This window comes from Loxodonta africana, chromosome 4, assembly GCF_030014295.1.
Source record: "Loxodonta africana isolate mLoxAfr1 chromosome 4, mLoxAfr1.hap2, whole genome shotgun sequence".
NCBI classification, from domain to species: domain Eukaryota; kingdom Metazoa; phylum Chordata; class Mammalia; order Proboscidea; family Elephantidae; genus Loxodonta; species Loxodonta africana.
The window spans coordinates 59,633,185-59,658,999 of record NC_087345.1 but is presented as its reverse complement, the minus strand read 5'-3'; the positions used below and the strand labels follow the sequence as shown (position 1 = coordinate 59,658,999).

General features: G+C 41.1%; 1 protein-coding gene across 4 annotated transcripts in view; it reads left to right on the top strand.

Moving 5' to 3' along the window:
* GLIPR1 (GLI pathogenesis related 1) overlaps positions 1-25,815 on the top strand; it is a 121,031-nt gene that overhangs the window by 82,099 nt on the left and 13,117 nt on the right. For all 4 annotated transcript variants that reach the window (XM_064283806.1, XM_064283805.1, XM_003405212.4 and 1 more), the window contains 3 exons: positions 12,713-13,139; positions 13,924-14,169; positions 22,383-22,495. In XM_064283806.1, the coding sequence (XP_064139876.1) occupies positions 12,966-13,139; positions 13,924-14,169; positions 22,383-22,495 (533 nt within the window). In that variant the 5' untranslated portion in view covers positions 12,713-12,965. The remainder of the gene's footprint in view (positions 1-12,712; positions 13,140-13,923; positions 14,170-22,382; positions 22,496-25,815) is intronic.

Here is a 25,815-nt window from a genome sequence, read left to right as displayed (position 1 = left end):
TTCTCATCTTTGTTTTAAAGTAATTGTTGACTATTTGGTCTCATATGGGTGATTTTTTTTTTTTTTTTTAAAGAGCACGGTCTTTATGGGTGATAGTCATTAGTTTTGGAGACAATTTGTTATTTAGCTACAAGGTGACCTCGGGTTAGTTTTGGTTTAAGGTTTGAAGAATAGCTCAGGGCAGTATTCTCAGGGAGTCCTCTAGTCTCTGCCAGTCCAATAGGTCTGTTTGTGTGTGTGTGTGTGTGTGTGTATATTTGTTTTGTTTTTTAGGAATTTAAAGTTCTGTTCCACATATTTTCTCCCATTCTATCAGGTCCATCTATTCCCTTTAGAATAATCAATAGTGGTAGCCAGGCACCATCTAGTTCTTCTGATCTCAGGGTAGATGAGGCTGTGGTTCATGTAGACTGTTCCTGTAGACTAGTTTTTCTTTGAATCTGTAGTTTCCTTCTTTCTCTTTTGCTTCAAATGAGTAGAGACCAATAGTTGTATCTTAGATGGCCACTCACAAGCTTTTGATAGCCCAGATACTACTCACCAAACTAGGATGTAGAACATAACTTTAGGAACTATATTATGCCAATAGACCAAGATATCCCACAAGACTATGGTCCTAATTCTTCAAACCCTGAAATCCCGTGAGGTATTTGGTTATGTCTAAGACATAGCTGTAACTGTGCACCCTATGTGCTTTATTATATATATGAATATATGCGCATACATCTGTAGAGTTTTTAATGGCTTGTTTATGAAAGTAGATCACCAGGCTTTTCTTCTAGGGCACCTCCGGGTGGACTTGAACCTCTAACCTTTCAGTTAGTAGCAGGTTAACCGTTCACACCATCTAAACTAAAAAACTAAACCAAACCCATTGGCATCGAATCAATTCTGACTCATAATGACCTAATAAGACAGAGTAGAATTACCCCATAGAGTTTCCAAGGAGTGGCTGGTGGATTCGAACTGCTGATATTTTGTTTAGCAACTGTAGCTCTTAACCACCAGGGCTCCTTTGCACCACCTAGGGACTCCAAAAAGTGACTACTCTGTTTCATTTAGAGCAGAATTTACTTCAGGACTTGTGGGTTTGGCTATTTCTCTTATACCACATACCAAGTCAAAAGTATAATGTAGAAGTTCCCCTGTGACTTCCTCCTTGGGCAAACTGTGCCTCAGCGTCATTTAAAATTAGGAAGTGATGAACTAAAATCTATCTTGCAAAGAGAGAGAAAACAGTAAGTACTTAAACCAGATATATACATACACATGGTTCCAAATGGTTTCAAAGTTTACGTTAATGTATGGTCCCAATGCCCATATGCTGATAGTGGAAGTATAAATTAGTACAAACTCTTAAAGGGCAATTTGGCACCCTATGTTTTAAATCTTTAAAACATTCGTATCTTTTAAACTAGTAATTCTATTTCTAGGAATCAATCCTACCAAATAGGAAATGTACATCATGTTTAAAAATATCCACGGCAGCAATTTTTTAACAAAGAAAAATTGAAAGCAATCCGAATATTCAACAATAGAGAATTTTTTTAATTAATATTTTATTTTTGGTGAAAATACGCACAGCAACACTGTCTCCCGTTCCATAGTTTCTAGCCATAATAATTGGTGACATTGGTTATGTTCTTCACATTATGTCAGCATTCTCATTATTTCTGTTCTATTTATTTCACTTCCATTAACTTAAACTCCCTGCCCCCCAGCCTTCTCATCTATATTTTAAAATAGCTGTTGACCCTTTGGTCTTATATAGATAATTAAAAAAAAAAAAGAACTCGATACTCAAGAGTGACAACCCCTGCTCGTTGAGCTAAACTCTTACTTAGCTTAAGGTAACTTCAGGGGGGAATTTCAATTCAAGGTTTGAAGAGCAACTCAGGGCCACAGTCTTGGTGACTCGTCTAGCCTCAGTAACATGGGTCCAGTAAATCTGTACTCTTTAAGAATTTGAAGTTCTGTCCCACATTTTTCTCCCTTTTCAATAGGGAACTTTTAATATAAATTATGTTCAATTCATTTCAGGAAACACTGTGCAGCCCTCAAAATATTTATGAAGAGTTATAATAACCAAAAGCACACTTACAGAATGATGGTAAGTGTAGAAAAAAAGCAGGATATAAAATTCCATAAAATTAGGCCCTCAGTGGATTTTCTGAGTGGCACTCTGCTACTAGCCAAAAGGTTGGCCATTTGAACCCACCCAGAAGAACTGCAGAAGACAGGCCTGGTAAGCTGCTTCTGAAAGGCCACTGCTTTGAAAACCCTATGGAGCAGTTCCACTCTGCACACATGGGGTCACCATGAGTCGGAATCGACTCAACAGCAACTAAAAACAACATGGCCACAAGTAACAAACATGTATGTATATGTATGTGTGTATTCATTCATATATATTCATGTGTGTGTATGTAATCACATATATCCATGTGTGTATGTATATATATATATAAATATATATACATGTTTACACATATAAATACATATGAATGAATAACAAAGACTAGTACACCAAAATGTTAAGAGGGAGTCTTCCATGTGGACTTGTTTTTTTTTTTTTTTTTTTCTTTTTTCTTCTCAACAAGTCAGGATTCTTAGTTGTGAGTAAAGGAAGCCACTCTGGTAACATTAATCAGATAGGCATTTATTAAAAGAAATTAGGTAGCTGACAGAATTGTTGAAGTGGCTGGAAAAGCAATCTCCAGGCTCAGCTTCCCAGAGCAATGCCTAGATCTGGCTGACAAGAAATCATCACCTTGGCTACTGCTGAGCAATAAATGCCAACAACCGGACTTTTCTACAATGACTGGCTTCTAGCTCTTCTAAAAAATTACCATCTCTTAAGCTGCAACTTCCCAAAGCTGTACACATCTGCTGCCACCGATCCTGCAAAAGAGCAAGCTTCGTGCAGAGACTTTCCTCAGGTTGCTCATCTCCAAATCAAAGTCTCGGAGGTTTTGAGCAGAGGAGTGACACAGTGACTTATATTGTAAATGGATAAGTCTGACTGCTGGGAGAGTACATATGTAAGGGGCAGACAAGAAAGCAAGGAGACTACTGAGGAAGCTATTGCAATAATCCAGGCAAGAGATGAAGGTAGGTTGGTAGAAGGGGTATTAGTGAGAAGTGGTTGAGTCCTGGATATATTTCTAAGATAGAGTTAATAGGATTAAACATGGAAGGTCTGGGGAAGAAAAATACAGATGACTACAAGATTTTGAACTGAGAATTTGAGGAAGATCATAGGTGGAGATGTCAAGGAGCAGTTGAATACATGGCAAAGGCTTGAGGCTAGAGATAGAGACGTGGAAATACTGTGATTAATGGCTGGCACAGTGGGGCAGTTGTCATTAACTCCATAGGACAGTGGGAGGGAAGTCTAACTACAATTATGGGCATGCCTGGGCTTTTCTGGTCAAAAGCCTATTTTCATGAAGACAAAGGAGCCTCCAAGGAACCTCGGTGGCTCAGTGATTAAGAACTCGGCTGCTAACTGAAAGGTTGGTAGTTCAAACCTACCAGGCGGTCCACAGGAGAAAGATGTGGCAGTCTGCTTCCACAAAGGTTACTGCCCCGATGGGGCAGTTCTGCTCTGTCCTACAGGGTCCCTGTGAGTTGGAATTGAGTGGACAATGATGGGTTTGGTCTTGGATTTAAGGAGCCTCCTAGAGGGAATTCATACTGAGCCTTGTTCTGATCACCTCCTATTCACTCTGTTGGTGAAGGAGGGATTTCCTGCCCTAAATAGTATGAGGTGGCTGAACACATGACAACCAATATGGGACAGATGAGACTGACAGCAGTTTAATAGTCACATACACTCACAGCGCAGGGAAAGAGGACAGTACCTGCCATGCAGGACCACAAAGGGACTGCATTTGGGAATAGAGTGAACAAGCAGGGGCTGTGGGAGGCAGGCTTTGCAATAACAAGAGAAGAGGGTCCTATGGGAATATATGACTGGTTTGTTCCAGTAATTCTATAGGCTGGCAGGGAACCAAAGCTCATGAGGTTGAGGACCAGGTGGAGTGCAGCTGGTCCAGCTGATAGGGGAACTAGCCAGGTGGGGAGCTTTTTCCACTGGATTGGTAGGGGGGCATATCTGGTGACAGCAGAGCTAGACCTTTGGGGCCTTGTGAAGCTCCAAGATGTGAAGGCAGGACCTGAAATTTTAGGCTTTACAATACAAGCTTGGCCCAATAGAAAATTCCTTAGAGCTTGACAGAGAGGGTAATTTTGAATAGCATGAGCACTGTCACTTGGGTTTATCTCCTAGTCCAAATCCTGTAGGAGGGCAAGAAGGGTGCAGTAACAACTGAAAAGCATCAGGGCATGGAGCGTTGTTTTGGGACCCACTCTGGTCTGGGCTCTTTGACGTACCCCTATGGGAGGCTCACGAATCAGTGGCTACACAGGAGAAGAGGCCAGTGTCTGGACATAAGCTCTTGGTGGAAATGGACTTAACTCACCAGGTAATGTGAAACAAGCCCTTTGATAACCTTTTATGAGTGGTTTTACTGAGCTCTGAGATCCTGTGTTAGGCAGTTGGGGGCAAAAACAAGTGAGATTTGTGTTACTATCTTAATTTGATGCTGTCGACTAGTCCTGGGGAAGGAATCTCTGGTTGTAGTACATATAATCACTAATAAAAAACAATTGAGAAAAGGAGAATAGCAAGAGTGGTTAGAATAAATTTTTTCTTTTTTTAAGTTTAAGAAATTGAAAAAGAAATACCACATCGCAGAATCCTTAGTATACAGAAAAGATTCAATATAGCTATAGTTAATGCTTGGAAACCGTGGTGGTGTAGTGGTTAAGAGCTATGGCTGCTAACTAAAAAAGGTCGGCAATTCAAATCCACCAGGGACTCCTTGGAAACTGTATGGAGTAGTTCTACCCTGTCCTATAGAGTTGCTGAGTCGAAATTGACTTGCCGGCAACAGGTTTTTTTGGTGTGGCATAGTTACACTTGAATATACAAATATAATTAACCTAGTTGCTGAGACCTGCTAGAAAGTACATATAAGCCAAAATCTTCCAAGCATCTTGGATTGCTGGGCAGAAAAGAAGAAATATATAAGAAAGCTAAAAACTTCGAAGCACAGCAGCCTACAAGTGTTTTAGTCTAATAACTAAAGAACACCAGTATTCCCTAGCTTGTACATTCTTTTAGAAGAAATGAAGGTACATATCAGCAGGAGCATTTATTCTTATATACGAAGTACCTTTGAATAAGATGTAGCATTTGCATACCATTTTCCATCTAAATCTCCAAAATACATTGAAAAATGAATTATAGGATATCATTATGGGTAATTCAGTCTATCCCTTTCTAAAATTAGGGAAAAATAATTGATTTAGACTACCAAATGAATACCAAATACAGAGGTATGAGAAATCACAAGATAATCTACTTAACACCATCTTGAATATTTTGCATCAAAATCTACTGTGAATCTATGACAATAATTTCTATAGTATTAAAATACATTTTTCTAAATATTTATTTCATTTGTAGTATGTAAATACCAGTGCCAGTTGTCATTGGTTCGATTCTGAATTATGGCGATCCCACATGTGTCAGTACAACTGTGCTCCAGAGGACTTTCAATAGCCGATTTTTTAGAAGTAAATTGCCAGGATTTTCTTCCTAGGTGCCTCTGTGTGGTCTCAAACCTCCAACCTTTCAGTTAGCCATTGAGCATGTTAATGTTACACCATCCAAAAAAAAAACCCAAACCTGTTGCTGTCAAGTCAATTCCAACTCATAGTGACCCTATAGGACAGAGTAGGACTGCCCCATGGAATTTCCAAGGAACACCTGGTAGATTCAAACTGCTGACCTTTTAGTTAGCATCTGTAGCATTTAACCATTATGCCATCACGGTTTCTTACACTCAGGGACTCCTGAAAAGAGAATAGCAATAATAGCTAACATGCTTATTACTTGCTATGTGCCAGGCAATCTCTAAACTCATTTTACAAATATTATTTAAATTCCTTAATAATCTAAGTAAGTAGGTACTATTGTTGTCCCCCAAGAGTCCTGGGTGGCATAAATGGTTAATCACTCAACTACTGACTGAAAGGTTGGCAGTTCGAACCCATCCAGAGGAACCTAGGAAGAAAGACCTACTGATTTGTTTCTGAAAGGTCACAGCCTTGAAAATCCTGCAGTGCCCAGTTTTACTATGTGGCATATACAAAGAACTAACTTTGGTGTTCTGTGTCTGGTTTCTGAAAATAGCCTGAGCAATTCAGGTAACTTCTGTCTTTCTAAAAGAGCCAGGCCATACTTAAATATATGTAAATGAATTTAAAAAAAAAAAAAAATTGGGAGCATCTAATTCATCTCCTTGGCAATAAGTCTCTGGAAGAGAGGGGGCATGATGGGGTCTCCACTGTCCACACCCTCTGAGGTCTGATGCTTGCCCATGTAGCAGGCCATGTGGGCTTTGGAATATAAAAATGACCAGCTGTGGAACCTCATGGCCTCCTCAGCTGTGGTTCTAATGGCCAACACACATGGCATTAAGTTTATAGCCCACCTAAGTGGACCTCCCAGGGGGAGACTGACAGTAAGTAGGATCCCATTGTATCCTTCGTTCATGAAGCCAGGTAGAAGACTTGGGTGGAAGACTTCTTTACCGTATGTTTATGCAAATCATGTGCGCCTTCTACATTTGTTTGCCACCCACGCCTTCCCCTCCCCCATGAGGTATTTTCATATGCCACTATGCTAATTTTTTTACACGTTGCCGTAGAAAAATTAGCATAGTGCCCTTATAAAAATACCTAGCGAGGGGAGGGCACTATTGGTAAACAAATGTAGACAGCATGCATTATTTGAGTAAAAATACAGCATACCCACCAGGACAGTTTCCAGAGGCCAGGGGGTGGTGTGTCATAAAACTGTCTCATTTAAGCCCCCCACCCACAACACAAAGTGGGATGTGCATGGAAGTTTTCATCTCTACCCAGGCTGCTTTTGAGCTAGAGGGAGTCAATTGCTGTATGCTGTCTGCCTCTTATTGTAAGTAATAAAAGCTACTTTCCATATGCTAATGTGTGTTCAGGCTTTCATCAGAACAATGTGATAGAAATGGAGCAATCCATACTAGTTATTGGTGCCCTTTTTCTAATGGACTGTCTAGAAATTGGGGACCACCTGTGAGTATCAAACAGTTTTCGCATATTGTATTACAGCTTACTATATGCCAGGCATTTTCTAATCTCTTTTTACAAATATTTTTCTTATTTAAATTCTCTAATCAATCTAAGTATTTAGGTACTATTGTTATTCCCAGGGAGTCCTGAGTGGCAAAAATGCTTGACCATTCAACTACTAACCAAAAGGTTGGCAGTTTGAACCTACTCAGAGGAGCCTAGGAAGAAAGGCCTGGCAATATGTTTCTGAAAGGTCACTGCCTTGAAAACCCTATGGAGCACAGTTCCACTCTGCAACACGTGGTGTTTCCATGAGTCAGAATCGACTTGATGGCAAGTGGTTTGGTTTATTATTATTCCTATATTTTACACGTAAGTAAGTTTTTTAAACCAAAGCACAGAGAGGTGAATGTCTAAAGTCACACAGCCAGTACGTAGGACTTGATTTGAGCCCATACAATCTAACAATCTAATGAATTTAACCACATAAATCACTAACCACTAAAATCAGGCTTTAGAATCAGATAAACCAAAATAAATAAATAATCCAAACCAATTGCCATTGAGTTGATTCTGAGTCATGGAGACCTGCGCTCCATAGAGTTTTCAAGGCTGTGACTTTTTGGAAGCAGATTGCCAAGCCTTTCTTCCGAGGCATCTCTAGGTGGGTTCAGTTAGTTTGTGTCATCCAGGACTTCTTTGGAATCAGATAGACCTTATGTGAACATCTTACTGATGTTGTGTTCTTGGTTCTTCCCCTCAAAAAAACTAGTTTTAATTTATTTCCTGATTATTAAAAAAACTACATGCTTAATGTAATAAAATTTGAACAACACAGAAATTTTTTTTTTTAAAGAATAACTTTAAGTGCCATCATTCAGAGACAATCACTGAAAACAAATCCTTTGTTAATACACGTACACATATTTATCCTGATGAAGACTCAGGGTAATGAGAGGGAACCCACTGCCGTCAAGTCGGGCTGATTCCGACTCACAGCCAGCCTACAGAATAGAGTAGAACTGCTCCGAAGGGTTTACCAAGGAGCAGCTGATGGATTCAAACTGCTGACCTTTTGGTTAGTAGCCGAGCTCATAACCACTTTGCCGCCAGGGCTGTAATGAGAGGAAAACTCATAGCAATGTTGTAAGCCTTCTACCAAGTGGAGGCTTGCATTTGTTTCCAGGTAAAATTCCTGCTATAGTGGGGCAACCCGCATCTGTGGGCTTTTGATGTGGAAATGTATTGTGAACAGAGAAGTCTGAGGGCTGTGGCTCTAAGGAGCTAATTTGTTCTGCATAATAGTCTAAAACAGATCTCTGTGGAGGACAGTCTTGGCCTTCTGCTATTTTCAGGAAATTAGGAGAGAAATTCTTTCTAAAATCAAGATAGTATTGCTTCTTCTTAGAAGTTGTATTTTTACAACTGGGATTGCATAAACAACCACAAAATGTCCCCAACTTTGCTTGCTTGCAAGGTCTTATTTTTTTTCAGTGTTCAAAACTCAGACAGTCTAGCTCACAGAGACTCAGAAAAAGAAAGGAAGCAGGCCCAGGGCCTGGTTATCACCTCAAGCAGGAGGAACATTTCACTATTGATTATCACTACCTTAATCAAAAAGTTGCCTCTGAGCCCCAGACAAGGAGATGGTTAACCTAGGCCAATACAGTGGAAACGAATGCTAGTAGAAATTAGGCAACCTAGACAATATTAGAAATTACATATGAGTATTTTGTGAAATTTGTGTGTGTGGCAAAAGCAAGAATTCTGGCTTGTGGTTCTGTAATCCTTCTTTACCTTTAAAGAGTTTTCATCAGAAATACCTCCCCTGCCCCATTCCATTCACCATATTTCTTGATTTTTCTAAAGACAGGTGTTTTCTAAAACTAGATCATACCCAACCCATTGTTAAAAATCCTCTAATAACTTCCCATTAGTGTGGTGATAAAATGCAAATCATCAGCACCGTTCAGAAGATCTTCCTGATCTGATCTTTCTTCCCTCCCCAACTGGCATGAGAGCATCGTTTGGCTTTTGAATTCCAGAAGGCCAGGTATCATGCTTCCTCTCAGTCATAATCAATACCTAGGGGGCCAAGATGGTGGAATAGACACTTTTGGTGAGCCCTCTTAAGACAAAGACCCCAAAAAACAAGTGAAACAAGTATATTTATGACAAGCTAAGAGCTCTGAACATCAAAGGCAAGGTTAGAAAACGAACCGAGGGGAAGGGGGAGAAAGAGACAGTTCAGAAGCAGAGAGGAGTTACCGGAACTGAATCGCCGGTAGCCCTCAGGCACCATTCCTGGAGCAGCTGTGGTGGGCTGGTACTAGCATTCGGCCTCAGCTTCCTCAGGGAGAAGCAGCCAACCACACAGCCTACTCACACCTCTGGAACCAGATAAGAACGGTGCTCTCAGCTAAAGCTAAGTATTTGTGTATATTTTACCGCGCCTCCCCCTCAAGCCGGCTTCAGTGGCTGATTTCCCTGGGACTGAGATAGCCCCTATTGAACACCTAGAGCTATTCTCCTGGCCTTGGAGAAGGAATAAATTTGCAATTGGGGAGAAGATAATTTGCCACCTCCACTAACGGGGAGCTTAGAACAGAAGTGGCTCCTGTCCAGGAATAAATGGTCCGTGGACTTTGAGTACCTTTCCCCTCTGCATGGACCTGTGTGGGCCTATTTCAGGAGAATAGGCCCTTGTTGGCAGACTACAACCGTTTCATCCATGCGGTGGAGAGGTGGGTGTTTGATGTTTGACATTGCCTATTAAACAGGGTCCTCACCTACCCACATCAGGGGCCTAAGGACTGGTGGCTCCACTCAGGTCACCCAGGCACCTGCGACAGGGGTCCAAGGATAACGTACCTCCCAGTCCTTACAGCCAAAAACATTGGGTATCCGTGGTCTGTCTGCAGAACTCACCCACCTGCACACTCTAGGGAACAGGGACATGCTTTCCTCAGAGACACTTGGGGGACTATTCTCAGCCCCCTGCCTTGTTCAGAGCGTGACCCCCTGCTGCAACCAGATACTGGTACCTACACCAATCACCCCTGCCCCTCTAAGACTGTAGGACAGAGCCTGTACCACACACTTGATGATCAGCTACCTAGAAATCTGAGCTGAATTCATACAAGAAAAGTGAATGTACTCCTAGTCTGATAGACCTGGTAACAGCTCTAGCCATCTAAACAGGACGTCAGAGCTCCAAAGATGAAAATAATCAAGATAGTTCACTCAGACAACCCATCTGGGCATATCAAAACAAAGCAAGAAGGTACGACACAGTAAGCAAACATAAACTAATACAATAACTTATAGATGGCTCAGAGACAACAGTCTATATCAAGTCACATAAAGAAACAGACCATGATCACCTCAACAAGCTCTCAAAACAAAGAATCAAGGGATATTCTAGATTAAAGTGCCTTCCTGGAATTACCAGAGGCAGAATACAAAAGATTAATATACAGAACCCTTCAAGACATCAAGAAGGAAATGAGGCAATACGCAGAACAAGCCAAGGAACACACAGATAAAGCAGCTGAAGGAATTAAAAAGATTATTCAGGAATATAATGAAAAACTTAATAAGCTGGAAAAATCCATAGACAGCAATCAGAAATTCAGAAGATTAACAGTAAAATTACAGAAGTGGACAACTCAATAGAAAGTCAGAGGAGCAGACTTGAGCAAGTGGAAGGCAGAATTTGTGAACTTGAAGATAAAGCGCTTGGTACCAATATATTTGAAGAAAAATCAGATAAAAGAATTAAAAAAATGAAGAAACCTGAAGAATCATGTGGGACTCTATCAAGAGAAATAACCTGTGAGTGATTGGAGTACCGGAACAGGGAGGGATAACAGAAAATACAGAGAGATTTGTTGAAGATTTGTTGGCAAAAAACTTCCCTGATAACGTGAAAGATGAGAAGGTGTCTATCCAAGATGCTCATTGATCTCCACATAAGGTAGATTTTAAAAAAGAAAGTCACCAAGACATAGTATAATCAAACTTGCCAAAACCAAAGATAAAGAGAGAATTTTAAGAGCAGCTAGGGATAAATGAAAAGTCACTTACAAAGGAGAGTCAAAAAGAATAAACTTGGACTACTCGGCAGAAACCATGCAGGTAAGAAGGCAATGGGATGACTTATATAAAAAATTGAATGAAAAAAATTGCCTGCCAAGAATCATATATCCAGCAAAATTGTCTCTCAAATATGAAGGTGAAATTAGGACATTTCTAGATAAACAGAAGTTTAGGGAATTGGTAAAGTAAAAACCAAACCAAAACTGTAAGAAATACTAAATGAAGTTCTTTGGTTAGAAAATCAATATCAGGTATCAACCCATAATCAATACCTAAAGAGCATATCTATAGACAGAGACATTGGTGCAGTGGTTCCTTCTCTATTCTTGCCATCAGGCCAGGATTCCTACTTCACAACTAGACATGTAATTCCTTCCCCCCCTAATTCCCTTCGTTCCTCTAGGCCTCTTTTCGCGTGCTCAATACCTAGCTGATAGCAGCATCAGTGTAGACCTCCTCTGCTGTAGGCAGCCATCCCTGCCCTTCTCAGAATGAGTTAAGTACCCTCTTGTGATTCCTTATCTCCCTGTGCTTTCCTTTATCCAGATCTTCAACCCCATGTATTGTAATTGTCTTTCCCACCACAACACAGCTTTTATCATTGTGAGCTCCGTGAGGGCTGGGACTGTGTTTTTATCTCTATATTACTAAGCTAATGGGTTTGGTTTGGTTTTGGTTAATACACAGAAGAGGAATTGAATATGTGATGAATTAACATGGAGTTCCTGGGGAGTGCAAACGGTTAATGCACTTGGCTGCTAACCAAAAAGTTGAAGGTTTAAGTTCACCCAGAGGCACCTTGGAAGAAAGGCCTGGCCATCTACATTAGAAAAATCAACCACTGAAAATCCTATGGAGCATAGTTATACTCTGACACACGTGGGGTTGCCGTGAGTCAGAGTCAACTCAGCAACAACTTCTTCTTGTTTTTAATTACTATATAACTAGCTCACTTGACCCTCCCAAACCTTCTGTAATTAAGGCGATAGAAAAAGTCCCATTAGCCTCATTCTGTAGGCAGCTGAGGCTCAGTGAATTCGGTAACTTGTCCAAGCTCTTACAGCTAGCTATGAACAGACCTTAAACTAAAATCTTTATTTGAGACCGATGCTCTTTCTACTGCTCGCTTTTTTTCTCTCTCTCTCTCTCACTTTCTCTCTCTCCCTCTCTGTCACACACACACACACACACACGTTTCCCCCTTCGTGAATGAATTCTAACAATGTTAACTAGATTTGTCAACCACTGTGTGCTGATACAACTGTAAAGAAAAGTTTTGCTTTTAATATTTTGCCAGACATTTATAAAAGGAAATCATGTGATTTTATTTAATCACCATAATCCTCCATTTTAAAAAAAATGGAGACTTATTTCCTCCGGAATTTCTTTTGGAAAGATTTCCCCTCATAAAAATTTATGTTGATTATAATAGGTGCCGTGTCACAGAGAACCACTGAAAAGACAGGGTTAAGAGCACAAAATAAGCTGCAAACCATATATGGAGAAACCATTTCTTCAAACTTGTGATGAACTCATGTTCTGCTCTCTGCTTTGTCAACGCTGAAGTCAGCTGTGCTCCGTGTAGCTGAGGGCTGAGAACCAAGAAGGAAGCAAGCACACTTTCAGAACCTGTGATCAGCTTCATCTCAGCCTGCGGGGCTTCATGCCTGTCAGAACGACAGAGCATGCGGGCCACACTTGCCGCAACGGTCTGGATGGTGTTTGTAGTCTCCTGTTACGCATACACAAGGAATACTCTGCCAGATATCGAAAATGAGGATTTCATCAAAGATTGTGTTCGAATTCATAACAAGTTCCGATCGGAAGTAAAGCCAGCAGCCAGTGACATGCTGTACATGGTAAGGAGAATATCAGTGTTGGTGGCATAGTCAGTCAAAAACAGCTTACGTGTATTGATTTGGGGTGGAAGTCCTTGGCATCCCTGCATGATTTTTTCACGTAAATTCACAGTCTGTGTTTGAGACACATCCAGTTTAGCTCTGTTTACCTAACTCTTGTTAGATGGCAGTCCCACAAGTGCATTTTACTTCTCTTTGGACACTTCCTTTCCTCTGCTCTTGAGTGGATTTTACTTCTCTTTTTTTTTGATATTTTTTCCCCTTTAATTTTTGTGGCTTCTTTTCATCTCTCAGTTCTCTGTTTTTGTTGCTGGCAGAGAATTGTTTTTCTATGGAAGGCAGTATGTCATCTGGGGGGAAAGGATGGGATTTTGATTCAATCGGGGGTGGGTTTGAATCCCAGCTCTGTGACGTGGAGCTGGTTTTTTAACTTCCTGAGCTTCTTGAGATATGGGCCCAGTGGTAATTACATTATATAATATATGTGAGACATGCACAGTGCACAGTATTTTGCACATAATAGTCCTTCAGTGATATATTGATCTATTTCCCTCACTTGGAGTCTAAATTTCACAAAACCAGGTCATCATGTTTACTGCCATCCACCCCTAGTCGATACTAAACGACCACACTTATAGAAAGGACCCATGTGCAGGGTTTCCTTCTCTATCCTTGTTGTCACACCACGTTTCCCATTCAAATTCTCACTCTACTCACCCCAGTTACATTGTTGGGTAGCAGTTTCCATTCCTGATATCTCTGTTATTTAATACTTATTTTGCAGACTTGGGACTCAGCATTAGCCCAAATTGCAAAAGCATGGGCAGAAACTTGCCAGTTTAAACATAATGTACAGCTGAAGTCACCCCACAGGCTGCACCCAAACTTCACTTCACTGGGAGAAAATATCTGGACTGGGTCTGTATCCATATTTTCTGTGTCTTCAGCCATCACAAACTGGTACAATGAAATCCAATACTATGACTTCAAGACTCAGAAATGCCAAAAAGTCTGTGGCCATTATACTCAGGTAAGTATCTGTCGTATAATCTCCTTAAACTTATTTTTCAAAGGTGAGGAGAAGAATGTGATTTAAGAACATACATGTAGTCCCTGACATAGGACACACTCGAGTTACAACAAATCACACTTACGGCTGTCTTTTTTTTTTTCATCTTATTGTTAGTAATGTGCACTACATATGGTGTTAAAATATATCTGTAAGTTTATATGTAATGTCTTCAACCCCCAAAGACAAAATTCAGATTTATAAAGATACTAATAATAAAAGGCAATACTAATGAGAACTAAAAAAAAATGAGGTATCCGATTTATGTCAGAACTCACTTAGGACGGAGTCGGCAGAAAGGAATCCCGTGACAAGTCAGGGACTACCGGTACATAGTAAGCTAGTGTGCCTGTAAGTATTCGGGAGTAGGGGCTATAGGCTTACTTTCAAAAAATCAAATAAAAATAATTCTAAAAAAAAAAAAAAAAGAATGGACTCCAGTATCAGAGGGGATAGTGTTGAAAAGTTAAGTGGTAGGATTTAAGGCCCACCAATCCGAGCAGGGAACCCTGGTGGCACAGTGGTTAAGAGCTCAGCTGGTAACCAAAAGGTCAGTAGTTTGAATCCACCAGCTGCTCTTTGGAAACTCTATGGGCCAGTTCTACTCTGTCCTATAGGGCCTCTGTGAGTCAGAATTGGTTCACCAGCAGTGAGTTTATAATGGTTTTATTCTGGACAGGCTTTAAATAACTCTGGTAACCAGCTATCCTCACGTGGGGTTTTATTCCATTTGTGAGCAATCAAAAGACCTCATGACTGACTTCATTTCCAGGTTCCAGCTGGCATGAGTCCTCTATGAAATGTGAGGCAGTTATTTTGGAACTGTAAAATTGGGACAAATAAGCCTGTCAGACAATAATAAGAACTGATGCTTCCACAACCTCTCAGTCGTTCAAGCATTAAGAATCTTTTGTGTGCCAGGCCCTCTGCCACACAAAGAGTTAAGAACGGTCCCAGCCCCAATGGGGAGACCAACACGGAAACTTACATAAACCATCTGTGGTTATTCTGCCCCTCAAATCCACAGTACTAGTCCCAGTAGCCACATGTAGAGCCCCTCACTGAGATTCTTTTTATTCCAACTGGTTTTGGCTTCCTGATCCGAACTCAAGTTTGCAGCAGTTTGGAAACCATCCCTAGCTAGCATCTTCTGTAGTCTTAATATGCTGCTTTTCTGTCCAAGCAACGTCTTGCTGGTTTGCTCTTATTTCCTGGCTGTTGTTGCTACATGCCATCAAGCTGGTTCTGACTCACAGGGATCCCGTGCACGATGGAACCAAACACTACCTGCTCCTGTGCCATCTTCATGATTATTGCTATGCCTGAATCCATTGTTGCAGCTGCTGTGCCTGTCAATCCATCTTGTAGAGGGTCTTCTTCTTTTTTGATGACCCTCTGCCTTACCAAGCATGATTTCCTTCTCCAGGGACTGATCCCTCCTGGTAACATGTCCAAAGTACGTGAGATAAAATCTCACCGTCCTTGCTTCTAAGGAGCATTCTAGTTGTACTTCTTCCAAGACAGATTTGTTCATTCTTTTGCCAGTTCATGGTATATCCAATATTCTTCTCCAACATCACAATTCAAAGGCATCAATTCTTCAGTCTTCCTTATTCATTGTCGAGCTTTTGCATGCATATGAGGTGATTGAAAACACCATGGCTTGGGTCAGGCGCACCTTAGTCCTCAAGTTGCTTTTCAACACTTTAAAGGGGTCTTTTGCAGCAGATTTGCCGAATGCAATGCGTCTTTTGATTTCTTGGCTGCTGCTTCCATGGGTGTTGATTGTGAATCCAAGTAAAATGAAATCCTTAACAAACTCAGTCTTTTCTCCGTTTATCGTGATGTTGCTTATTGGTCCAGTTGTGAGGATTTTTGTTTTCTTTATGTTGAGGTGTAATCCATACTGAAGGCTGTGGTCTTTGATCTTCATCAGTAAGTGCTTCAAGTCCTCTTTACTTTCAGCAAGCAAGGCTGTGCCATCTGCATAACGCAGGTTGTTAATGAATCTTCCTCCAATCCTGATGCCCTGTTCTTCTTCATACAGTCCAACTTCTTGGATTATTTGCTCAGCATACAAATTGAATAGGTATGGTGAAAGGATACAACCCTGACACTCACCTTTCCTGACTTTAAACCACTCAGTATTCCCTTGTTCTGTTTGAACAACTGCCTCTTGATGCATGTACAGATTCCTCATGAGCACAATTAAGTGTTCTGGAATTTCATTCTCCGCAATGTTATCCATAATTTGTTATGATCCACACAGTCAAATGCCTTAGCATAGTCAATAAAACACAGGTAAACATCTTTCTGGTATTCTTTGCTTTCAGCCAGGATCCGTCTGACATCAGCAATAATATCCCTAGTTCCGTGTCCCCTTGTGAATCCGGGTTGAATTTCTGGCAGTTGCGTGTCAATATACTGCTGCAGCTGCTTTTGAATGATCTTCAGCAAAATTTTGTTGCCATGTGATATCAGTGATATTGTTTGATAATTTCCATATTTGGTTGGGTAACCTTTCTTGGGAATAGCCATAAATATGGATCTCTTCCAGTCGGTTGGCCAGGTAGCTCTCTTCCAGATTTCTTGGCATAGATGAGTGAGCACTTCCAGGGCTGCATCCGTTTGTTGAAACACCTCAACTGGTATTCCGTGAATTCCCGGAGCCTTGTCATCCGCCGGTGCCTTCAGGGCGGCTTGGACCTCTTCCTTCAGTGGCATCGGTTCCTGGCAGCCTAGGTCAGACCAGGAGCTAAAGAGTCTGAACTTATGATTGGGCCCAACCACAATCATCTGCTGAAATGAAGTGTGAAAGCAAAAGCATTTCTCACATGTTGTTTTTAGCTGCCATTGAGTTAGCTACCAACTCATCGTGACCCGATGTACAACAGGATCAGACTGTTGCAGGAGACCCAAGTTCAATTCCTGGCCAACGTACGTCAGGTGCAGCTACCACTCATCTGTCATTGGAGGCTTGTGTGATGCTGAACAGGTTTCGGTAGAACTTCGAGATTAAGTCAGACTAGGAAAAAAGGCCTGGCAATCTACTGCCAAATATCAGCCAGTGAAAACCCTATAGGATATAGTAGAACTGCCCCCATAGGGTTTCCAAGGAGCAGCTGGTGGATTTGAACTGCCAACCTTTTGGTTAGGAGGCAAATGCTTAACCACTGGTCCACCAAGGCTCCACTATTTTCCATAAAAAAAAAAAAAAATTGTCCATAGTGATGTTTAATTGTCAGTTTAAGGGTACAGATCCTCATTTATTCATCCAGTGTTCAAGCTCCTCCTCTATGGAAGGCACTTTGAAGGCATTGGTGATATGTCTTAGTTCAGATTCCCTAGAAAACAGAGTCTGAGACAACAGCTTATGTGCTAACACTTTATTGAGAAGCACAATACCAAAGAAGAGAGATGAGGGAAATGGAGAGTGAGGCAAAGAAGGAGGGATACTGCCAGGGATGGTCCTTGGTCCTTAGCAGTTAATCTTCTTTTAGCAGAGGCAGATGAGTAAAGAGTGCCTTACGGTGCATGGCAAATGCACCTCAGAGAAACAGATTGCCACATGAGCAAGGACACAACAACCAATTGGGGCCAAGGGACGTGCAAGGCTTCACATGGCAGGAGACACATGAGTTGGTTCTTGAAAACTGAGTAAGAGTTTGTCAAACGAAAAGGAAAGGGAAGAGAATTCCAGGTAAAGTTAACAAGGTACACAAGGTGTGCAAGGTGTACAATGTATACAAACAAGCCTGGTACTTCAGAGGAATGGCAAGGAGCTCAGGATGCCTAAGGTAGAGAGCAGAAGACTTTTAAACTGACAACAGACTCCTAAACCTCATGTGTACGACCGAAGACATTCCAAGTCCATCTTTCCAGGGAGTCAAAACAAAAGGACAAAAAGTGAGATATCAGAGATGGTCTCCCCAAATTAACTGAGCTTATGTGTAGATTTTCCCCTTACATCCAGGGGGAAAAAGGAGAACTAATATTTTGGGCATGAAAAAATCTATTTTCTAAAAACCAGCCCTTTGCATACAGACATCAGAGCCCAAGCTAAGACATTCCTACCTGTTCTATTTAAGAGACCACTGCCTTCTTTCCCCACTTCAAAAGATGGAAGGATGTCTTGGGTATAGCGAGATGCAGCAGCAGCAGAAACCACTTTTTCAGTGCGTGTGGCGTTTAGAGGGAGGCCTGGTGGCGCAGTGGTTAAGAGCTCCGCAGCTAACCAAAAAGGTTGGCAGCTGGAATCCACCAGCCACTCCTTGGAAACCACCAGCCACTCCTTGGAAACCCTGTGGGGCATTTCTGCTCTGTCCTATATGGTCGCTATGAGTCAGAATTGACTTGATAGCAAGGGGTTGGTTTTTTGTTTTGTTTTTTTGGTGTTTAGAAAGGTGCTATTATCCATAGAGGAATAAATAGGCTCAGAGAGGTTAAGAAGTTATTTTCCCGATGTCATTTAGCTGTTAAGATCTGGCATGCAGATATCAGGGATGTTGTAAGGGTTAAATAATATAATAGATGTAAACTATCTAGAAAAGTACTAGTATTTATAGGTGTTGAACAAAGGTTAGTTCCCTTTGATAAGCTGGCTTCCCAGCACTTATATTGGAAGAAAGCTCTGACAGCTTGACTCCCTGTTTTCTTACTTGCAAGAAATCTTGTTGCAGGATTTAAGACTACTCAGTTGCCATTTTGGAACCCTGGTGGCACAGTGGCTTAAGAACTATGGCTGCTAACCAAAAGTTCAACAGTTTGAATCCACCAGCCGCTGCTTGGAAACCCTATGGGGGAATTCTACTCTGTCCTATGGGGTCGCTGTGGTTTGCAATCAACTCGAAGGCAACAGGTTAGTTGCCATTTTAAGTACATTCCAGGAAGTTACCTCAAGTGGATATTGTAACATCCTGCTTACCTCCATCTCTTATTGAAAAGCAAGCTATTTGCTGATTTTAGCCAATTATGCGTAGTTGTACCGAGTGAAAGCAGTGGACTTAGATCCACTATCTCCTCACAAAATGTATGGTGTTTCTGGATGGATTAAATCAATACTTTAGCTCTGTCTTCACTGGAGACAAACCTGCATTGAGGAAGAATGTTGATATATGAATATCACAGATTAAACAAATTAGATATTTTGGTGCTGACAGTTCAGCTTTGTAAAGTTTGGGAATATGTGGGCCGGGGTAGCAGATTACTTGGGTTTGATAGTGCTAGGCCTCTTCAGTAGATGGCACTATTGATTTTTATTCTGTTTTCTGTTTCTCTGCTTGAAATTTTATTTTTGCACTCTCACCGAATCAGTGGAAGTGTGACAAGTGCCACAATTTCTCGAGCTGATTTTATGTATGTTACAATATTACCACCATCCTGATAATGAGCCAGATGGACTCATAGTGAGATTGAAGGAGGGTGGAGAACTGGGGTTGACAGTGAGAAGGGAGAAAGATGTCCCCTCTACGTTTCCCACACGCAATGCTTTTGCTGTACCTGTTTAGAGTCCTTTGTTCTGGAGGGCTTGCTAAAAGGGAAAACACTCTGAAAGCATCTTGCTTGGGGCATGCGCTGTTCTCACAGTACTTTGTTGTCAGGCAGAATTAGGTTTCAATGTCTCATCTATAAAATAGGGACAAAACACTGATTTACTGAGTTGTTGTGAGGGTTAAACGTGATAGTGTATGTAAAGTGCTTAACACTTTACCTGGCACTAAGTAAATTCTCAGAGTCCTTGGGTGGTGGAAAGAGTTAAGGTACTCTCTGCTAACCGAAAGGTGGGTGGTTCAAGTCCACCCAGAGATGCCTTGAAAGAAAGGCCTGGCCATCTACTTCTGAAAGATCAGCCATTGAAAATCCTGTGGAGCACCATGGTACTCTGACACACATGGGGTCACCATGAGGCGGGGTCACCATGAGTTTGGATCACCATGAGTCAGAGTCAACTGGCAGAAACTGGTTTTTTAAAGGCTCTCTCTCTCAGGAAGATAAAGCCCTAAGCCACTTCCTTGACCTGCCCAAACTAGAGTTCCCTATAGGGGAGGCCTGGGAGTGAGGTGCACAGGGAAGTTTCCTAGGGAAACAGCTGGTTTACAGCACCAATCTGGAGGGGGGGGGTCCCTTGCTAAAGAAGAGCAATGCACCTCCTCCGAGCTGTGAGAGACCAGTAGCTTCTTTCCCAAGTCCACCCACCGACAAAACACGGAGCAGGACAGCCTGCGAAGAGAAGCAGCCTCCCCTGATGCTTGCCTACCTCACCCCTGGCAACCCCTCACCTCCCACCCCACCTTTAATCTTGGAGAAGCTCAGCCTAAATCCTCAGCACCCCAACTTTCGCTCTATACTCTCTACCCAAGGAGAGATTACTTATCAATTTAAAAAGGTAAACCTGATATTTTTCTGCAGCTGCGCTGGTCTTGTTTCAGCTCTGTCGGTGAGTTGTCATCTTTCTCACCTTGGGTTCACACAAGGTGTTGCTTTCTTCTAGAAGACTTCTCATGGCTCTCAGACAAGCACACTTCCGCTTCAGCTCAACCTCACTTCCTCAGAAAAGATTCCCATGCCAAGTCAGTCTTCACTTGGATTTCTAGTAGATAGCTGCGGTCAAGTCAGCTCTGACTCACAGCGATCTTATGTACAGCAGAATGAAGCCTTGCCCCGTCCTGTATCATCTTCATGATCACTGGCATGTTTGGGTCCGTTGTGACTATTGTGCTAATCCATCTCACTGAAGGCCTCCCTGGCCCTCACTGGCCCTGTACTTCACCAAACGTGATGTCCTTCTCCAGCAACTGTGCCCTCCTGATGATGCATCCAGCAAAAGCAAGTTGGGTTTTCATTGGCTAATTTTTGGAAGTAGATTCCCAGGCCTTTCTTTCTAATCTTTCTTAGTCTGGAAGCTCAGCTGAAATTTGTCCTTCAGGAGCGACCCTGCTGGTATCTGAAATATCAGTGACATAGCTTCCAGCATCGAAGTAACACACAAGCCAGCAAAGTATGACAAACTGACAGATATTTCAGAATTAACATGGCCTAACAGAACCCCTCACCTATGCTCTCACCCACCCTCCTTCCCTGGTTTTCTCCATCTCAGTAAATATTGCTCAGGCCCCAAACCTGAGTCACACTTTGTATCTTCCCTTTTCACCCCACACCCAAAACAAAAGCAAATCCTTTCAGCTTTACCTCTACACTATGTCATGAACCTCATCAATTCTCAAGAACTCCACTGCCATCACCCAAGTGTGAGTCACCATCTTCTTTCTTGTACCATTGAAACAGCCTCCAAAATTGCTTACCTCTTTCTTCCCTTGTCTCTCAGTCCATTTGTTTCTTAATTAAAAAAAAAAGAAGAAGAAGAAAAGAAACCATTGCCATTGAATCAATTCTAACTTTTGGTGACCCCATGTGTTTCAGAGAATTGCTCCATAGGGTTATCTTGGCTGTAATCTTTACAGAAGCAGATCACCAGGCTTTTCTTCTGTGGTGCCCCAGGGTGGGCTCAAACCACCAGTCTTTAGGTTAGTAGTCGAACACAAACAATTTTCCATACCTAGGGACCTCTTTCTCTCTTAATAGCTATAGTGAAACAGGAAAAAGAGCTTATCACATCGCTCACCTACAAGTTTCTACACAATCTCTCCTCTGCCTCTATCACCTGCCACTCTCCCCACCTCATCAGATCCCAGCTCTACTACCTCCTGTCAGTCTAACATGCCAAGAAAATTCCTTCTCAAGGTCTTTGTCCCTGCTGTCCCCTCTGCATGGATGCTCTTCGTCCATCATTGACGTCTCCTGAGTGTTCAACCTGAGTGATGCCTCCTCATCACTCACACCTCAGCTCAAATGCCTCCTCCTTAGACATGTCTTCACTGAACAGCCACATTAAAGCAGCCCCCCTCTTCCTCATCAGTCACTTTTAGTCGCATGACCCTGTTCTGTTTCTTCATCGTACTCTCAGAATTCTCGTAGTTGTTTATTTTTTTCACCCCCAACAATAATAATTTCATGTCTTGTTTCCGACTGGGTTCTGAACTAGAACTTCTCTGGTGGTCATTGCTCTCACCGATTAGAATGAACAGCAGCAGCGTACCTCACCATGGTTACGTAGGCTTAATCATACTCGAGTGTCTATTTTATTATCTCTGTTAAAAATCTGTATTTTCTTTTAGGTTGTTTGGGCAAACAGTTACAAAGTTGGCTGTGCAGTACAATTTTGTTCAAGAGTTTCTGGCTTTGAAACTCTTTCTGATGGAGCACATTTTATATGCAACTATGGACCAGCGTAAGTCCTTTTGAAAAAAATTAATTCCTTATAAAATTATTTATCTTAATTGAAGAAAATCTGGATAATAAAAGACAGCATAAAGAAGAAAATATCTTCCTTTATTCTCTACCTAGAGATATTAACTGTATTAACATTCTGGTACATTTGTTGTGTGTTTGTGTGTGTGTGTGTGTGTGTGCTCTTTATATAGACTACATAGATACACACACATATTTTAAGAGTAGCAAGACTAAAACGTTTGTCAGGGGCATAGATTAACTGGATATAATCATAGTGCCACAAGATGGGAAGACTGATGTTACTTTTTATTTATTGGTTTGTTAAAATCTTACATGATTTTCAAAACAAAACCTGTGAAATGAATTCTTGAATTTATATGACTTATTTACTTTTGAACAGTTTGTTTCTGAAATGGTTACAATTTTTTCTTCTTTGGAAAATAGGGGTTGCATGTGACTCCTCACTTCCTTTATACTTATGTATTTATGCATATACATCAAACACATTTAGAAAACTGAGATCATATTGTAAATACTTTGTAATTTTTACTTAAAATTATACCATGAGCATTTTCCATGTCATTAGATTTTCAAAGCATTTCAATAATAGTAACAATGATAGATAATGCTTTATATAATGTTTACTACATACCAAGTACTGTTCTCAGAGCTTCACATATATTCACTTATTTGATCTTCTTTACCACCACGTATCTGCCAGTTTGTTGTACTTTGGTGGCTTATATGTTGCTATGATGCTGGAAGCTATGCCACCAATATTTCAAATAGTGGCAGGGTCATCATTAGTGCACAAGTTTCAGTAAAGTTTCCAGACTAAGACTAGGAAGAAAGGCCTGGTGATCTAGTCTGTAATTAACCAGTGAAAACCCTGTGGATCACAACAGAATACTGTCTGATATAGTCCAGGAAGATTAGCATCTGAGGTTGAAGGCGCTCAAAATATACAGTGGCCACAATGGATTTGAGCATACCACTGATTGTGAAAATGGCACAGGACCAGGCAATGTTTTGTTCTGTTGTACGTGAGGTTGCCATGAGTTGGAGATGATGCAATGGCAACTAACAACAACAGTTTCCAGTAAAAGTCCACGAGGTAGACCCTATTATTACCCTGTTTTGCAGATGAGAAAACTGAGGCACAGAAGGGGAAAGTGAACTGCCCAAGGTCTCACTGTTAGTGATTGTCAAGGCTGGGCTTTGACCTGGACCATCTGGCTCCAGTGTCTGAGGTCTTATGGTAATACCACAGTCCATCTATTGAAGAATTTAGATTGTTCCCTGTATTGTCTTTAAACATATGATGAACAACTTTACATGTAGGTCTTTGGTCACTTCTGTTTCCTTATAATTCCTGAAAGTAATACTACTAGGTAAGAAGTATGATCATTTTTAAGGTTTGTTTTTCCTTTAATACATGTTGCCAAATAACCTTACAGGATTATTATATGAATTTATAATTTTTCATCAGCACTGGATATTGTAATTTTTAGGAATTTTTACATTGGATGCAAAATGGTATTTCATCTGTTTTCTTTTACATCTCTGTGATTACTACTGAACATAAACTTTTTTTCACCTGATTGTCTATTTACATTTCTTCTTTTGTGAATCACATGTATCCACCCCATTATTCCTGAGAATTCTAGGGGTATGGGGTGCTTAATTCTCAAGTCACCTGTCACTCAAGCTCTGGAGTCTTGCACTCAGTGAAGTTTCCATTGCCTGTGACTGTTTTGATACCTCTCCTCCTGGCTACTCCCGGTCTCTCTGATCTGCATTATCCAAAACCAGTGACACAGCTCTCTTCACCCCGTTGGGCACCACTCAGCAATGCTATGGTGTGTATGGTTAGGCGAGGATTACAGCACAGGACAGGAAGTAGCAACCTGGCCTGTCTGACAACACAGTACCCGATGTGCTTTGGCCATCACCGCCTTGGGGACCCTTATTCTTTTCACATCTTTTGCTTTAAAGATCTATCTTCTCTCTTCCCAGGGCCCAGGGCCTCACAACCCCTATCTTAGGCCAGTAGGGGAAACACTAGAACTTCCTGCTTCTTTGTTGAACAGAATATTTTAGGTTCCTTTGCCTCAATCACTCCCATGCAGACAAATCTAGGCCTTTTTAGTAACATGTTTTTCCTAAGATGAATTCTGCCATTCCTTTAACCCTCACAACTGCCTTTGTTTTTAAATTAGCAGTTTTGATTTTTTCTCCTCTCATAATTTGGGACACATAATTAAACAGAGAACGAAGAAGCATAATGTTTTAAACAGTCTAGAACTGAAACCACTTAATGAGTGTCGTGCATCTTAACAACAGATATCCTCATGATTAATGTCGTTCTGGAGCTTATCCCCTGAAGTTGCTATCAGAATCTCTACTATATTCTTTGGACTATATTCCGTGGTGTAGGGTAAGCACAAGTGTAAATTTAATTTCTGAAACAGTTGAAATTAATTTGGAACCAAACAAGATTAGAAAATATATTTTGGGTTGGAAATGAGGAATTAATGATATCGTAATGCCCCTACAGGGGAAGTTCTTAACTTTGCAGTTAAAAGTATAGCGTTGGGGGAAGGAGAGTCCATGAACTTAGATTAGAAAAAAACTTCCATTTTTATTTTCACTAATTTCCACTGAGAATGAAGGCAACACTCCATGACTGTATTCACAATACCTGTGACTTTGTATTAGCAGTACCTCTTACATGTGTCTCTGTAAATATATTTTCATATCACATTCCAGTTGCTGCAGGGATCTGAAGAGTCGATGGTTCATCACTACTTTGAAATTACTGCAATTATCAGACCCCCTGCTAGATCTTATTTAATACTTAATAAAACAAAAAAACCAAACCTGTTGCTATCGAGTTGATTCCGATTCATAGCAACCCTATAGGACAGAGTAGAGCTGCCCACATAGGGTTTTCAAGGAGCGCCTGGTGGATTCGAAATGCTGACCTTTTTTTGGTTAGTGGCCATAGCTCTTAACCACTATGCCACCAGGGTTTCCTTAATACTCAGCAGAGAAATACATATTACTATGTCACAAGTTACTTAATCTCTTAGAGCCTTAGCTTCCTTATCTGTAAAACGGAAATAAAAATAACTTCCTCCCAGGGTTGTTCTAAGAATAAAATGATGTAGATTAAGACCTAAGCACAAAGAATGAATTCTGCAAATACCAGCAGCCTTCCTTCTCTGTTTCCCTTTCTTTACTTCCTCCCAATCCTCTGAATTTTTAGACCTCCATCCTACTATTGTACTGGATTAGTCGAGTATTCATAGTAAATTG